Raw genomic sequence first — 17738 nt, forward strand, 5'->3', positions numbered from 1 at the left:
GCATTCGTTATCATAGAAAGTTATAAAGATTTTCAATTTCACTTTCATATAATTCAGAGAACAATATAGATATCAGAGATATACTTATATGATAAAGTGAAATTAATTATAGATCTGGTGTTATTTTAACAATTGATTAATGTTAGATAATTTGTAAATTTCAAGGTACGATCTCATTTTAGTACGAAAGTTTCAACATTAACAAGAAATATCTTTTAAAAATATAAACAGCATAGTTTTAATGCTGGTGTTTATAATATAAAACTGCTGGTGAAATAAATCAACGAACTAATGTGTTTCAGCACAGATAACAAAATGATATCAGTTTGAATAATTTTTAGTGATAATAAGACTGCATTTGAATCATGAATATAATTTTATTAATGTGTCATTTGAAAAGATACATCCACTTATTCAGTTTGCATTCAATCTTAACTTTGTTTCGTTTTTACCTGCAAATCTGCATTTTGCATTGACCGCTACACTGACCAATCACATACTTCACCTTGACCAGTAACGCCACCTGTTGCGTCATATCCGGGCCAAAAGAATAGTATACGTCTATGCCGGAAAAAAAACCAAAAACAAACAAAAAATACAAAAACACGTATTTCACCTATACGTCTTTTTTTTTTTTTTTTTTACCATAACCTACTCATCTAATAGTGGTACTAGTAATGGGAGCAGCGCAGTCAATGCCTGAACGGTGAGTGATGAGTGTAATTGTATCTATCCCAGGTCCTTATCTCGGCATACAGAGAGTTCCCAGGGCAGTCCGTATCTCCTACGTCACGGTGACCAAATAAGCTGTATGTAGGTTTCATAAATCCTTTGTTGAGACCGCACTGTGCCAGCCCTTTAGCGGCGTTGAGGGCGTTTTTGATTGGTAGCATCTTCATGAAGTTCCCTATAAAGGAAACTCCGTAGGAACGGGAGTTGTAATGACGAGTGTGGGCACCAACGACGCCCCAACCTCTGCCCTCATAAACACGTCCATCTTGACCAATCAGGAAGCTGTAGCCGATGTCATTATAACCTTACAAACAAAAGAATATGCCAGAGTTTAGGATTTGCCATAATTATCACAAATATACCTTGAGCGAAAATGCATCTTAAAACATCAATTTCCCATTATCATAAGATAATGTGAACAACGATTACTTTCTTAAACAATTCTATAAGACATAGAAATAATTCAGAAATAAATCAATTCGCAAATTAGGCCTGCCAGAAGGAGGACAATCGATGTTGCTTTTTGATTATTTTTTTTTTCATCGTTTAGTGGACTAATAAACGTCACTGGAGAGCTCTTAAAAGGGCAGTCACTCTACTTTGGTAAACCATCTATTCTTAGCTTATCTCTATTCGAAGGCATCACTAAAAGATTTTAAAGGCAATGTTTTATATTGGTTTTTGTTGGCTGGAAGTCGTTATTGTCTCCATCTATATCATCAGTAATTACTTTTAGTAGCAACGAACATAATAATTGCTCTTTTTTCTTCATTGAGACAATGGTTTTATATAACGTACGTTATAGATTCTAGGAGTGATATGAGGGAAACACCACAAACGCCAATCTAGTTTTAAAGAGGATTTTTTTGTTTTTATTTTACCTTTTTCTCGGTTTTCTATAGAATTCTATAAGCGATAACGCCCTGCCTACACTTTGTAATATTTACTGCTTACCAGTTACAACGAATTGCTTAAACAAGATCACGCAACCGCTGTGTAGATTTATTGGGAAGTAGGCAATGAGCAGTAAGGCAGTAAACGATATGTAGAAGACAGTTGGCGTTAAGCAGTAACAATAAGCAGTTGCACAGGTGACATACGTGTATGCATAGAAAACAGTATGTAGTCTCTAAGGCTGTACGTAGTCTCTAAGACAGTACGTAGTCTCTAAGGCAGTACGTAGTCTCTAAGGCTGTACGTAGTCTCTAAGGCAGTACGTAGTCTCTAAGACAGTACGTAGTCACAAAGACAGTACGTAGTCTCTAAGACAGTACGTAGTCTCTAAGACAGTACGTAGTCTCTAATCAGTACGTAGTCTCTAAGGCAGTACGTAGTCTCTAAGACAGTACGTAGTCTCTAAGACAGTACGTAGTCTATAAGACAGTACGTAGTCTCTAAGACAGTACGTAGTTTCTAAGGCTGTACGTAGTCTCCAAGGCAGTACGTAGTCTCTAAGGCAGTACGTAGTCTCTAAGGCAGTACGTAGTCTCTAAGGCTGTACGTAGTCTCCAAGGCAGTACGTAGTCTCTAAGGCAGTACGTAGTCTATAAGACAGTACGTAGTCTCTAAGACAGTACGTAGTCTCTAAGGCAGTATGTAGTCTCTAAGACAGTATGTAGTCACTAAGGCTGTACGTAGTCTCTAAGGCAGTACGTAGTCTCTAAGACAGTACGTAGTCTCTAAGGCTGTACGTAGTCTCTAAGGCTGTACGTAGTCTCTAAGGCTGTACGTAGTCTCTAAGGCAGTACATAGTCTCTAAGGCAGTACGTAGTCTCTAAGACAGTACGTAGTCTATAAGGCAGTACGTAGTCTCTAAGGCAGTACGTAGTCTCTAAGGCAGTACGTAGTCTCTAAGACAGTACGTAGTCTCTAAGGCAGTACGTAGTCTCTAAGACAGTACGTAGTCTCTAAGGCAGTACGTAGTCTCTAAGACAGTACGTAGTCTCTAAGGCAGTACGTAGTCTCTAAGGCAGTACGTAGTCTCTAAGACAGTACGTAGTCTCTAAGACAGTACGTAGTCTCTAAGACAGTACGTAGTCTCTAAGACAGTACGTAGTCTATAAGGCAGTACGTAGTCTCTAAGACAGTACGTAGTCTCTAAGGCAGTATGTAGTCTCTAAGACAGTATGTAGTCTCTAAGACAGTACGTAGTCTCTAAGACAGTACGTAGTCTCTAAGTCAGTACGTAGTCTCTAAGGCTGTACGTAGTCTCTAAGACAGTACGTAGTCTCCAAGGCAGTACGTGGTCTCTAATGCAGTACGTAGTCTCTAAGACAGTATGTAGTCTCTAAGACAGTACGTAGTCTCTAAGACAGTACGTAGTCTCTAAGGCTGTACGTAGTCTCTAAGACAGTACGTAGTCTCGAGACAGTACGTAGTCTCCAAGGCAGTACGTAGTCTCTAAGACAGTACGTAGTCTCTAAGACAGTACGTAGTCTCTAAGGCTGTACGTAGTCTCTAAGACAGTACGTAGTCTCGAGACAGTACGTAGTCTCGAGACAGTACGTAGTCTCTAAGACAGTACGTAGTCTCTAAGACAGTACGTAGTCTCTAAGACAGTACGTAGTCTCTAAGACAGTACGTAGTCTCTAAGGCAGTACGTAGTCTCTAAGGCAGTACGTAGTCTCTAAGGCAGTACGTAGTCTCTAAGACAGTACGTGGTCTCTAATGCAGTACGTAGTCTCTAAGACAGTACGTAGTCTCTAAGACAGTACGTAGTCTCTAAGGCTGTACGTAGTTTCTAAGACAGTACGTAGTCTCGAGTCAGTACGTAGTCTCTAAGACAGTACGTAGTCTCTAAGGCTATACGTAGTCTCTAAGACAGTACGTAGTCTCTAAGACAGTACGTAGTCTCTAAGACAGTACGTAGTCTCTAAGACAGTACGTAGTCTCTAAGGCTGTACGTAGTCTCTAAGACAGTACGTAGTCTCTAAGACAGTACGTAGTCTCTAAGACAGTACGTGGTCTCTAAGGCAGTACGTAGTCTCTAAGACAGTACGTGGTCTCTAAGGCAGTAGGTAGTCTCTAAGGCTGTCCGTAATCTCTAAGACAGTACGTAGTCTCTAAAACAGTACGTAGTCTCTAAGGCAGTACGTAGTCTCTAAGACAGTACGTAGTCTCTAAGGCAGTACGTAGTCTCTAAGGCAGTACGTAGTCTCTAAGGCAGTACGTAGTCTCTAAGACAGTACGTAGTCTCTAAGGCAGTACGTAGTCTCTAAGGCAGTACGTAGTCTCTAAGGCAGTACGTAGTCTCTAAGGCAGTACGTAGTCTCTAAGGCAGTACGTAGTCTCTAAGACAGTACGTAGTCTCTAAGGCAGTACGTAGTCTCTAAGACAGTACGTAGTCTCTAAGGACAGTACGTAGTCTCTAAGGCAGTACGTAGTCTCTAAGGCAGTACGTAGTCTCTAAGGCAGTACGTAGTCTCTAAGGCAGTACGTAGTCTCTAAGGCAGTACGTAGTCTCTAAGACAGTACGTAGTCTCTAAGGCAGTACGTAGTCTCTAAGACAGTACGTAGTCTCTAAGGCAGTACGTAGTCTCTAAGGCTGTACGTAGTCTCTAAGACAGTACGTAGTCTCTAAGACAGTATGTAGTTTCTAAGACAGTACGTAGTCTCTAAGACAGTACGTAGTCTCTAAGACAGTCCGTAGTCTCTAAGGCAGTACGTAGTCTCTAAGACAGTACGTAGTCTCTAAGGCTGTACGTAGTCTCTAAGACAGTACGTAGTCTCTAAGACAGTACGTGGTCTCTGAGACAGTCCGTAGTCTCTAAGGCAGTACGTAGTCTCTAAGACAGTACGTAGTCTCTAAGGCAGTACGTAGTCTCTAAGACAGTACGTAGTCACTAAGGCTGTACGTAGTCTCTAAGACAGTCCGTAGTCTCTAAGGCAGTACGTAGTCTCTAAGACAGTACGTAGTCTCTAAGGCTGTACGTAGTCTCTAAGACAGTACGTAGTCTCTAAGACAGTACGTAGTCTCTAAGTCAGTATGTAGTCTCTAAGGCAGTACGTAGTCTCTAAGACAGTACGTAGTCTCTAAGACAGTACGTAGTCTCTAAGACAGTACGTAGTCTCTAAGTCAGTATGTAGTCTCTAAGGCAGTACGTAGTCTCTAAGACAGTACGTAGTCTCTAAGACAGTACGTAGTCTCTAAGACAGTACGTAGTCTCTAAGGCTGTACGTAGTCTCTAAGACAGTCCGTAGTCTCTAAGGCAGTACGTATTCTCTAAGTCAGTATGTAGTCTCTAAGGCAGTACGTAGTCTCTAAGACAGTACGTAGTCTCTAAGACAGTATGTAGTCTCTAAGTCAGTATGTAGTCTCTAAGGCTGTACGTAGTCTCTAAGACAGTACGTAGTCTCTAAGACAGTACGTAGTCTCTAAGACAGTACGTAGTCTCTAAGTCAGTATGTAGTCTCTAAGGCAGTACGTAGTCTCTAAGGCTGTACGTAGTCTCTAAGGCAGTACGTAGTCTCTAAGGCAGTACGTAGTCTCTAAGGCAGTACGTATTCTCTAAGTCAGTATGTAGTCTCTAAGACAGTACGTAGTCTCTAAGACAGTACGTAGTCTCTAAGGCAGTACGTAGTCTCTAAGACAGTACGTAGTCTCTAAGGCTGTACGTAGTCTCTAAGGCAGTACGTAGTCTCTAAGGCAGTACGTAGTCTCTAAGGCTGTACGTAGTCTCTAAGTCAGTATGTAGTCTCTAAGACAGTACGTGGTCTCTAAGGCAGTACGTATTCTCTAAGGCAGTACGTAGTCTATAAGACAGTACGTATTCTCTAAGACAGTACGTAGTCTCTAAGGCAGTACGTAGTCTCTAAGGCAGTACGTAGTCTCTAAGGCAGTACGTAGTCTCTAAGACAGTACGTAGTCTATAAGACAGTACGTATTCTCTAAGACAGTACGTATTCTCTAAGGCAGTACGTAGTCTATAAGACAGTACGTAGTCTCTAAGACAGTACGTAGTCTCTAAGGCAGTACGTAGTCTATAAGACAGTACGTATTCTCTAAGACAGTACGTAGTCTCTAAGACAGTACGTATTCTCTAAGACAGTACGTAGTCTATAAGACAGTACGTAGTCTCTAAGGCAGTACGTAGTCTATAAGACAGTACGTAGTCTCTAAGACAGTACGTATTCTATAAGACAGTACGTAGTCTATAAGACAGTACGTAGTCTCTAAGTCAGTATGTAGTCTCTAAGACAGTACGTAGTCTCTAAGGCAGTACGTAGTCTCTAAGGCTGTACGTAGTCTCTAAGGCAGTACGTGGTCTCTAAGGCAGTACGTAGTCTCTAAGACAGTACGTAGTCTCTAAGGCTGTACGTAGTCTCTAAGGCAGTACGTAGTCTCTAAGGCAGTACGTAGTCTCTAAGGCTGTACGTAGTCTCTAAGTCAGTATGTAGTCTCTAAGACAGTACGTGGTCTCTAAGGCAGTACGTATTCTCTAAGGCAGTACGTAGTCTATAAGACAGTACGTATTCTCTAAGACAGTACGTAGTCTCTAAGGCAGTACGTAGTCTCTAAGGCAGTACGTATTCTCTAAGACAGTACGTATTCTCTAAGGCAGTACGTAGTCTCTAAGACAGTACGTAGTCTCTAAGACAGTCCGTAGTCTCTAAGGCAGTACGTAGTCTCTAAGACAGTACGTAGTCTCTAAGACAGTACGTAGTCTCTAAGGCAGTACGTAGTCTCTAAGACAGTACGTAGTCTCTAAGGCAGTACGTAGTCTATAAGACAGTACGTATTCTCTAAGGCAGTACGTAGTCTATAAGACAGTACGTAGTCTCTAAGACAGTACGTATTCTATAAGACAGTACGTAGTCTATAAGACAGTACGTAGTCTCTAAGTCAGTATGTAGTCTCTAAGACAGTACGTAGTCTCTAAGGCAGTACGTAGTCTCTAAGGCTGTACGTAGTCTCTAAGGCAGTACGTAGTCTCTAAGGCAGTACGTAGTCTCTAAGGCAGTACGTAGTCTCTAAGGCAGTACGTAGTCTATAAGGCAGTACGTAGTCTCTAAGACAGTACGTAGTCACTAAGGCTGTACGTAGTCTCTAAGGCAGTACGTAGTCTCTAAGACAGTACGTAGTCACTAAGACAGTACGTAGTCACTAAGGCTGTACGTAGTCTCTAAGGCAGTACGTATTCTCTAAGACAGTACGTAGTCTCTAAGGCTGTACGTAGTCTCTAAGGCTGTACGTAGTCTCTAAGGCTGTACGTAGTCTCTAAGGCAGTACGTGGTCTCTAAGGCAGTACGTAGTCTCTAAGACAGTACGTAGTCTATAAGGCAGTACGTAGTCTCTAAGACAGTACGTAGTCACTAAGGCTGTACGTAGTCTCTAAGGCAGTACGTAGTCTCTAAGACAGTACGTAGTCTCTAAGGCTGTACGTAGTCTCTAAGGCTGTACGTAGTCTCTAAGGCTGTACGTAGTCTCTAAGGCAGTACATAGTCTCTAAGGCAGTACGTAGTCTCTAAGACAGTACGTAGTCTCTAAGACAGTACGTAGTCTATAAGGCAGTACGTAGTCTCTAAGGCAGTACGTAGTCTCTAAGACAGTACGTAGTCACTAAGGCTGTACGTAGTCTCTAAGGCAGTACGTATTCTCTAAGACAGTACGTAGTCTCTAAGGCTGTACGTAGTCTCTAAGGCTGTACGTAGTCTCTAAGGCTGTACGTAGTCTCTAAGGCAGTACGTGGTCTCTAAGGCAGTACGTAGTCTCTAAGACAGTACGTAGTCTCTGAGACAGTACGTAGTCTATAAGGCAGTACGTAGTCTCTAAGGCAGTACGTAGTCTCTAAGACAGTACGTAGTCACTAAGGCTGTACGTAGTCTCTAAGGCAGTACGTATTCTCTAAGACAGTACGTAGTCTCTAAGGCAGTACGTAGTCTCTAAGGCTGTACGTAGTCTCTAAGGCAGTACGTGGTCTCTAAGGCAGTACGTAGTCTCTAAGACAGTACGTAGTCTCTAAGGCTGTACGTAGTCTCTAAGGCAGTACGTAGTCTCTAAGGCAGTACGTAGTCTCTAAGGCTGTACGTAGTCTCTAAGTCAGTATGTAGTCTCTAAGACAGTACGTGGTCTCTAAGGCAGTACGTATTCTCTAAGGCAGTACGTAGTCTATAAGACAGTACGTAGTCTCTAAGACAGTACGTAGTCTCTAAGGCAGTACGTAGTCTCTAAGGCAGTACGTATTCTCTAAGACAGTACGTAGTCTCTAAGGCAGTACGTAGTCTCTAAGACAGTACGTAGTCTCTAAGACAGTACGTAGTCTCTAAGGCAGTACGTAGTCTCTAAGACAGTACGTAGTCTCTAAGACAGTACGTAGTCTCTAAGGCAGTACGTAGTCTCTAAGACAGTACGTAGTCTCTAAGGCAGTACGTAGTCTCTAAGACAGTACGTAGTCTATAAGGCAGTACGTAGTCTATAAGACAGTACGTAGTCTCTAAGACAGTACGTAGTCTCTAAGACAGTACGTAGTCTATAAGACAGTACGTAGTCTCTAAGTCAGTACGTAGTCTCTAAGACAGTACGTAGTCTCTAAGGCAGTACGTAGTCTCTAAGGCAGTACGTAGTCTCTAAGGCAGTACGTAGTCTCTAAGGCAGTACGTAGTCTCTAAGGCAGTACGTAGTCTCTAAGGCAGTACGTAGTCTCTAAGGCAGTACGTAGTCTCTAAGACAGTACGTAGTCTCTAAGGCAGTACGTAGTCTCTAAGGCAGTACGTAGTCTCTAAGACAGTACGTAGTCTCTAAGACAGTACGTAGTCTCTAAGGCAGTACGTAGTCTCTAAGGACAGTACGTAGTCTCTAAGACAGTACGTAGTCTCTAAGGCAGTACGTAGTCTCTAAGGCAGTACGTAGTCTCTAAGGCAGTACGTAGTCTCTAAGGCAGTACGTAGTCTCTAAGACAGTACGTAGTCTCTAAGACAGTACGTAGTCTCTAAGGCAGTACGTAGTCTCTAAGACAGTACGTAGTCTCTAAGGCAGTACGTAGTCTCTAAGGCAGTACGTAGTCTCTAATCAGTACGTAGTCTCTAAGGCAGTACGTAGTACGTAGTCTCTAAGGCAGTACGTAGTCTCTAAGGCTGTACGTAGTCTCTAAGGCAGTACGTGGTCTCTAAGGCAGTACGTAGTCTCTAAGACAGTACGTAGTCTCTAAGACAGTACGTAGTCTATAAGGCAGTACGTAGTCTCTAAGGCAGTACGTAGTCTCTAAGACAGTACGTAGTCACTAAGGCTGTACGTAGTCTCTAAGGCAGTACGTATTCTCTAAGACAGTACGTAGTCTCTAAGGCTGTACGTAGTCTCTAAGGCTGTACGTAGTCTCTAAGGCTGTACGTAGTCTCTAAGGCAGTACGTAGTCTCTAAGGCAGTACGTAGTCTCTAAGACAGTACGTAGTCTCTGAGACAGTACGTAGTCTCTAAGGCTGTACGTAGTCTCTAAGACAGTACGTAGTCTCTAAGGCTGTACGTAGTCTCTAAGGCTGTACGTAGTCTCTAAGGCAGTACGTAGTCTCTAAGTCAGTACGTAGTCTCTAAGACAGTACGTAGTCTCTAAGCAGTACGTAGTCTCTAAGACAGTACGTAGTCTCTAAGGCAGTACGTAGTCTCTAAGGCAGTAAACAGTATATCTATAACTGGCAGTACGTACGTCTATGTGTTAGTTGTGCAGTACTCAACTCCGGAGTCCACTTGTTAGTTGTGAAGTGGTTAACAAATTCAGTGAGGGTTGTTTGATACCCACCTCTTTCATTCATGTGGTAATTTTGTATACTCTTGAGTAATTTAGCACACTCAGTCTCGTTATAACATGTTGGGGTTTCTGTGTGGTGAACGAAATACCAAGGCACTGCATTAGTTATAGTAGTCACTTTTTTTGGTTTTCTCGCGCCCCAAGTAGCACGACTGACTACCTGTATGTTACTGCAAATGGTTTGAGAGGTACCATCTGAAACATAAATAATGATATTGATATGTCTTAAATTTCGTTCTCAATACATTGTGAACAAATTAAGAACAGAGATTACAAAATATAATGAATTTCTACGAGACGCTATGCAAAACATAAGTTTGGTATCCATGACAGCAGTGTGACGTCACATCCGGTGCAGTGCTTATTATAGGTCTCTTACAATTTTTTTTAAGAATCTCAATGTAACAGTATTTTTATGGCCACTTTCAGTTACTTTCAATAGGAAATTACAGAGTTGATGAGATTTAAACAATCCTATATCTAAAAGGGTTTGAGCAGTTTTAAGTTTGTAACAGGAGGTACAGTAACCCATAACTTAATCATTTCAATATTGGAGCAAAATCAAATAAGTGAGCATATTCTGCATATATAACTTTGAAGTGCCAAACAGGATATTTAATCATTAAACTGCTCACTTTTATTTCCTGTATTGCAGTAAGCGTTCTTGAGGCTAATATTTTGATATTTTTCACTCGTGGTACGCACTTGTAAAAAAATATAAAAGAAACCAGCCTCTCTCGTAAAATTTAATTGGTATTACTGAAGACACTGTTAGATATTGTTTTTACATTTTTATAGCAAAATATACCGGGTCAGCTTTAAATTATCCAAAGTTTCGTTTGTTAGCTGTATTTTGATTGGTCAATTAAGAAAAAGTCGTGTTGATAGTGAACAATGCCACTTTATAGAATGAATAATTTTCGATACTTCACTGGTAAAAATATGATAAAAAGGACTTTTTCTTCGTTTACACTTGTTTAAAAGTTCTCTGTAAATCACTTAGGATAATTGCGTTCTGTTTGTTTATAACGTCATATTCTGTGGAGACATGACTTTCCACATCAACACAGAACTACGTTCAAACCTACGTATTTGCGTTGTGTGAGAGTGACGTATTATATCAAACCTGATGACGGTACACAACATCTTATGGAAGAAGATCCGGAACACAAGTTGCTGACGTAGTTACCGGAACAGGAAGTACTATCATGCTGACAAGTCCCTCTCAGATTCAAACACGATGCGCGTATTTTGAAACCTATGTCAAACAAATATCATAGCTGTAGCTTGTGGACAGGTTAATTCATAAACACGTGTGAAAAAATAACAAGAATTAGTTATTACGTTACGAGTGTTCTGATCTATATACTGAAATGTAGTAAATATGTCACATGTAATATGTTCACAATCAAACCTCGGACGATGTATATGTTCTTAAATGTTTTTCAGACAACCATTCGGGCTGAAGCAAAGTTCTCCCTAACGCACTGCTGGAAGGTAAACAAATATATACACCATACAAAAGTTGCGTAGAGTGGTGTCATATAGCAAAGATTACTCAGAAAAACAACATAGAATATCGTCATAATAACGAAATCTTTATTCAAACTAAAAAAACAAGTACAAAACGAACAGAGAGAAAGGGTCTTTTGCTTCATCGACGACACCCGTCATACAAATCTAGGACAAATCGACGACACCAGTCATACAAATCTAGGTCAAATCGAGGCCACCCGCCATACAAATGAACATCAAATCGACAACACCCACCATACAAATCTAGGTTAAATCGACGACACCCGTCATACAAATCTAGGGCAAATCGACGACAACCGTCATACAAATCTAGGTTAAATCGACGACAACCGTCATACAAATCTAGGTCAAATCGACGACACCCGTCATACAAATCTAGGTTAAATCGACGACACCCGTCATACAAATCTAGGTTAAATCGACGACACCCGTCATACAAATCTAGGTTAAATCGACGACACCCACCATACAAATCTAGGTTAAATCGACGACACCCGTCATACAAATCTAGGTTAAATCGACGACTCCCGTCATACAAATCTAGGTTAAATCGACGACACCCGTCATACAAATCTAGGTTAAATCGACGACACCCACCATACAAATCTAGGTTAAATCGACGACACCCGTCATACAAATCTAGGTCAAATCGACGACACCCGTCATACAAATCTAGGTCAAATCGACGACACCCGTCATACAATTCTAGGTCAAATCGACGACACCCGTCATACAAATCTAGGTCAAATCGACGACACCCGTCATACAAATCTAGGTCAAATCGAGGCCATCCGCCATACAAATGAACATCAAATCGACGACACCCACCATACAAATCTAGGTTAAATCGACGACACCCGTCATACAAATCTAGGTCAAATCGACGACACCCGTCATACAAATCTAGGTCAAATCGAGGCCATCCGCCATACAAATGAACATCAAATCGACGACACCCACCATACAAATCTAGGTTAAATCGACGACACCCGTCATACAAATCTAGGTCAAATCGACGACACCCGTCATACAAATCTTGGTCAAATCGACGACACCCGTCATACAAATCTAGGTCAAATCGAGGCCATCCGCCATACAAATGAACATCAAATCGACAACACCCACCATACAAGTCTAGGTCAAATCGACGACACCCGTCATACAAATCTGGGTCAAATCGACGACATCCGTCATACAAATCTGGGTCAAATCGACGACACCCGTCATACAAATCTAGGTCAAATCGACGACACCCGCCATACAAATCTAGGTCAAATCGACGACACCCGCCATACAAATCTAGGTCAAATCGACAACACCCGCCATACAACTGTAGGTCAATTCGACGACATCATCTATGCAAATTCAAGTCAAATTCGGGTTAAGTCACAATCTCAAATTAGATTTAGGGCGATGGCAAAGGAAGCACTAGGCATATCAACAAGAGTGAAACACGACTGACATCATATCGCGCAAGCAAGTACTTCCAAATGAGACCAAAAAACAGGAACATCGTCTTTCAAAGTGCAAGATGTTTTTACGATTGATTTCATCTTTCGATCGTTTTAAAGAAACTACTCCTCTAACCTTTCAAGTCATAACTTATTTTGAGCCAAAGGTTTTAAGTAACCACAAGGTATTCAGAATAACACTAATACTCATATTCATACAGAACACAGCACAGTATCAGACAAAATCAAGCGTGTCATATTCAACAAAATACATATACATGTCTAATATGTGCAGTCATGCGTGAGCTTTTAACCAAGCGGGTTTCCCCAGGTACTGCAGTTTTTCCCATCGCGAGCTTCCATCCAGGCCATAACAAGCGAAATGTGATTGAAATAACTTTAGCGATTGCTGTAAAAGAAATACACAGATGACGGTTCAGAAACTCCAGTCTAGAAATAAAATGTACCTTGACGGGAAAAAGATCAACACACAGAATTACCATGTTTCTTTGAATGAATGAATTGTTTCTGTAGAATTGTAAGAAAAACATGTGTACAAGTACCTATCACCATCTTTAAAAAAAAAACAGAGAAAAGTGATATAAACAACATCGTCTATTTACTTACCGACCGAGATATGGGAAAATGCCACCAGAACTATCAATGTTAGGAGCGACATTCCTGTAGAAGTGGCTATATGATTTCTGTGGCAGCGGCAGCCTTTTCTATATGACGTAATATTAACTTATCTATGTTTGATCACATCAGGTCATTCAGGCAGCTGTTACCTGCACATGCGTGAGTACAATAAATGAAACTGGACGTCCGAAGACCTAATCTTAACCACTTTCTTTGGTTTCCTTCCTGGTATTTTCCATTTCAGCAGGTAAAACAGGGATTTTCCTAATTGTTCAATCACTTCCTTTTTCATTTTGTGTAACTTCCCTATCGCTAACATCTTTCTATGTCAGAGTCGTGTATTGTGTATGATACGCGAGTTTTGTTGGGGCCGCTTTTACGACTACACTGTAATAACTTCCTTGTACGTATCTGACACCTCACGTATATGTTGCAGTGAATGTGTATGTAGGTACACCGATACAGAGATGGGGTAGAAATACATCTAACTAAATATAGATATGTATTTACCGCTCGTCAAATGGGTACAAAACGGGAGTGATTATGATTTGAATTAAACATATTTTTATTTGTAACTGAACTTTACAAAGGGATTGGGCACAAGTTATACAACTCATATAAAGCCCTTTCCCGATATAATTATACATAATCATTACAACAGGATGGCATATTTACATATTTACAAATTTTAATAGAGAGAGAGAGAGAGAGAGAGAGAGAGAGAGAGAGAGAGAGAGAGAGTTACATATCTTCACCGATGCCGACAACAGAAGTATACACAAAGCAGTGATTATGAGGTTGTAGAAGAAAAAATGGTTCGAAATTATAAATTTTCGAATTTTCCGACAATGTGTTTGCATCAGAAATTTAGTTTTGCCAACAGAGAAAATTAGGACATCCCAGACCGGGTACAGTAAGAGATCAGAAAAACTTAATGATGAACATATGTCAAAACAAGATTGATTCTGTCTTTTGAATAGAAATATGCAATTTCAAATAAGTTTCAGAAATAAAAGTGTTTGTAATTGTGACATTTTGGATCAAAATTCATGATACATCAAATGTTTGCTGTTTTTAAAGTTTTTTGACGTGGTTACCTTGGTTTTCACAGGTCGGAAATATGTAAAAAAAAAAATAATAATAATAAGTTTATTTATCCTTGATAATTGCATTAAAATATGTTACAAATATATACTTATATCTTAAAGGCGTAAAGTACAGTTAATGGTTATGGTTCTTTTATTTGAAAATACAACAACTTTACTTTTTGAGGCTGAATACAAAAATCGTCATTTGCGACTGTATGATTCACAAATAGATAACATTTTATTTAAACTTGTAATATTTGTGCTTACTAAACATATATCGTCTGCTTGGGTTGGAATATTTACAGTTTTATCGATAATCATAGCGCCCCTACCACATCTTTCTACTTCATCTAATAGGTCATTAATAAAAATTAAGTACATTTTGGCTGAGAGAGCCCCTCCTTATAAGATCCCGCGCTCCATCTTTACTGGAGCGGAGATTAAACCATTAAAAATACGGAACTGTTTATATCCGTGTACATCAACTTTAAAATATTCCACACTTTACCGGTAAGGCCAATGTCATATAATTTTGCAAGTAGACCGTCGTGCCAAACGGTATCAAACGCCTTTGAGCTGTCTAAAAACGATACATATACATCTGAACCATTTTCCATATTATAATAAATGCATTCTTGTAAATTAACAGCTGTACAAAGGCTACATAAATTCTTCTGGTATGCCGACTGCTGTTTATTTGGGAACACATCAGATTCTATTACATGGCTAATTCTTTTCGCAATAGCCACTTCAAACATTTTGAAAAATACCGGCAAAAGGGTTATTCCCCTATAACTATTAGGGTCATCTTTTGGCTTCCTATGGCCTTTATACATCGTTACTATAATACCATGTTTCCAACTTTTCGGGATATATTCATGTTTTACAACAAGATTAAATAAGTTTTGTATATGGTTAATTACAGAATGACCTGCATATTTAATATGTTCGTAGACAAGACCTTCGTGACCACCTGCTTTACCTGATTTAAGGTTTTTACAAATTAAATTTATTTCACTAAAAGTAAAATTATCACGTAAAAACAAATTTTCATCAGAATGTATACTAGATTTTAATATTTTGATTCTTTTTTCCATCTCATCTCGAAAATGACAATCAAACTCCTTATCGTCATGGTTTTTAAATATATGTTGAAAATGTAGACGCCACCCATTAATAATATCATGAGGATCTCTGAAAACTTTACCTTCATATTTCAGCTCAGTTTGTTTAGCCCTTGAGGCTGACTTTTTGCTTTTAAAAAGTTGCCAAAAAAGGTTCTGATCAAGATCACCCGATCTATCAATTTCAGCGAATTGATTCTTCATGTAAGATTCAAATGATTTCCGGAGTTGACGTCTAAATTTAGTTTTATATTTTTTATATTCCGAGAATGTTCGACAATCTTGTCTACGCTTTCCGGATTGTATCCACAAGTGTCTTTTGTGCAACATTTCATTATGTAATACCGTAAGACTTTCGTCCCAATAAGGTTTTTGATATTTTTTATACTTAGTTTTTGGTATACACTTATCAGCTGCTTCAAGCAAGGCAGAACATATATTGTTATAATAACAATCTATATCATGGCAAGATGGATTTCCAGTAGGTACTCTGATACAATCCAGTAAACGTTTTACATAGCATTGGTAATTGCAAATTGAACCATCGCTTAACGCTTTTTTCCACTTATATTTGTTACACCTTGATGTATTGCCCGTAAAGGATTTGGGTACACCTACTGAGCAGACAATAGGACAATGTTCTGAAACGTTTCCATCGTCGTCTAAAACTTTACAGTATATGGTAAGATCTATAGAATTTGACTCAATGAGTACATGATCAATTGCAGTAGAGTTATCTGTTTCAGGGTAAAATGTACAAATGGGACCCGTGCATTCAGATTGAACATTTATGTTAAAATGTGATTGAAATAACTTTAGCGATTGCTGTAAAAGAAATACACAGATGACGGTTCAGAAACTCCAGTCTAGAAATAAATACCTTGACGGGAAAAGATCAACACACAGAATTACCATGTTTCTTTGAATGAATGAATTGTTTCTGTAGACTTGTAAGAAAAACAGGTGTACAAGTACCTATCACCATCTTTAAAAAAAAAAACAGAGAATAGTGACATAAATAATATCGTCGCTTTACTTACCGACCGAGGTATGGAAGAATGCCACCAGAACTATCAATGTTAGGAGCGACATTCCTGTAGAAGTGGCTATATGATTTCTGTGGCAGCGGCAGCCTTTTCTATATGACGTAATATTAACTTATCTATGTTTGATCACATCAGGTCATTCAGGCAGCTGTTACCTGCACATGCGTGAGTACAATAAATGAAACTGGACGTCCGAAGACCTAGTCTTAACCAATTTCTTTGGTTTCCTTCCTGGTATTTTCCATTTCAGCAGGTAAAACAGGGATTTTCCTAATTGTTCAATCACTTCCTTTTTCATTTTGTGTAACTTCCCTATCGCTAACATCTTTCTATGTCAGAGTCGTGTATTGTGTAAGATACGCGGGTTTTGTTGGGAATCGCTTTTTACAACTGCACTCTAACAACTTCCTTGTACGTACATGATGTATCTGACATCTCGGGTATAGTTTGCAGTGAATGTGTATGTAGGTACACCGATACAGAGATGGGGTAGAAATACATCTAACTAAATATAGATATGTATTTATCGCTCGTTAAATGGGTACAAAACGGGGAGTGATTATGATTTGATTTAAACATAATTTTTATTTCTAATGAAACCTTTACAAAGGGGATTGGGCACAAGTTATAAATTATATAAAAGCCCCTTTCCCCCATAATAAAATTATTAATAATCATTACAACCGGATGGGCATAATTTATCTTTACAAATTTTAATAGCAGAGGAGAGAGAGAGAGAGAGAGAGAGAGAGAGAGAGAGAGAGAGAGAGAGAGAGGAGGGGGGGAGAGTGCGGGAGGACAGCGATAGCTAGAGAGAGCTCTCTCGATACTCTACGCTCTCGCGCGCTCATCTCGCGCTCTCTCTCTATTCCCCGTAGAGGATCAGATTTACATATCTATATATCCACCCAAGCATTTAGATTAGAGCTAATCTTCACAGATGCCGACAAAAGAAGTATACACAAAGCAGTGATTATGAGGTTGTAGAAGAAAAAATGGTTGGAAATTATAAATTTTCGAATTTTCCGACAATGTGTTTGCACCAGAAATTTAGTTTTGCCAACAGAGAAAATTAGGACAGCTCAGACCGGGTACAGTAAGAGAGCAGAAAAAAACTTAATGATGAACATATGTCAAAACAAGATTGACAATTTCAAATAGGTTTCAGAAATAAAAGTGTTTGGAATTGTGACATTTTGGATCAAAATTCATGATACATCAAATGTTTGCAATTTTTAAAGTTTTTTGACGTGGTTACCTTGGTTTTCATGGGTCGGAAATATGTAAAAAAAAAAAAAAAAAAAAATGATAAGTTTATTTATCCTTGATAATTACATTAAAATATATTACAAATATATACTTATATCTTCGGTGTGGGTGA

General features: G+C 39.4%; 1 protein-coding gene across 2 annotated transcripts; it reads right to left on the reverse strand.

The window, feature by feature from the left end:
* Positions 1–616: 616 nt before the first annotated feature.
* Positions 617–16600, reverse strand: LOC117339233 (peptidoglycan-recognition protein SC2-like). 2 transcript variants are annotated; one of them, XM_033900708.1, is made up of 4 exons: positions 16352–16600; positions 10600–10731; positions 9465–9668; positions 617–1036 (listed from the first exon to the last, which is right to left on the reverse strand). In XM_033900708.1, exons 1-4 carry the CDS (start codon positions 16401–16403, stop codon positions 693–695), a joined length of 732 nt encoding a protein of 243 aa, XP_033756599.1. In that variant the 5' UTR covers positions 16404–16600; the 3' UTR covers positions 617–692. The 2 variants fall into 2 exon arrangements, with proteins under 2 accessions (XP_033756599.1, XP_033756600.1); XM_033900709.1 differs by lacking the exon at positions 16352–16600 and adding an exon at positions 13088–13394.
* Between the last annotated feature and the right edge of the window lie 1138 nt (positions 16601–17738).

The sequence above is a fragment of the Pecten maximus genome, chromosome 12 (assembly GCF_902652985.1).
Source record: "Pecten maximus chromosome 12, xPecMax1.1, whole genome shotgun sequence".
In the NCBI taxonomy this organism is placed as follows: Eukaryota; Metazoa; Mollusca; class Bivalvia; order Pectinida; family Pectinidae; genus Pecten; species Pecten maximus.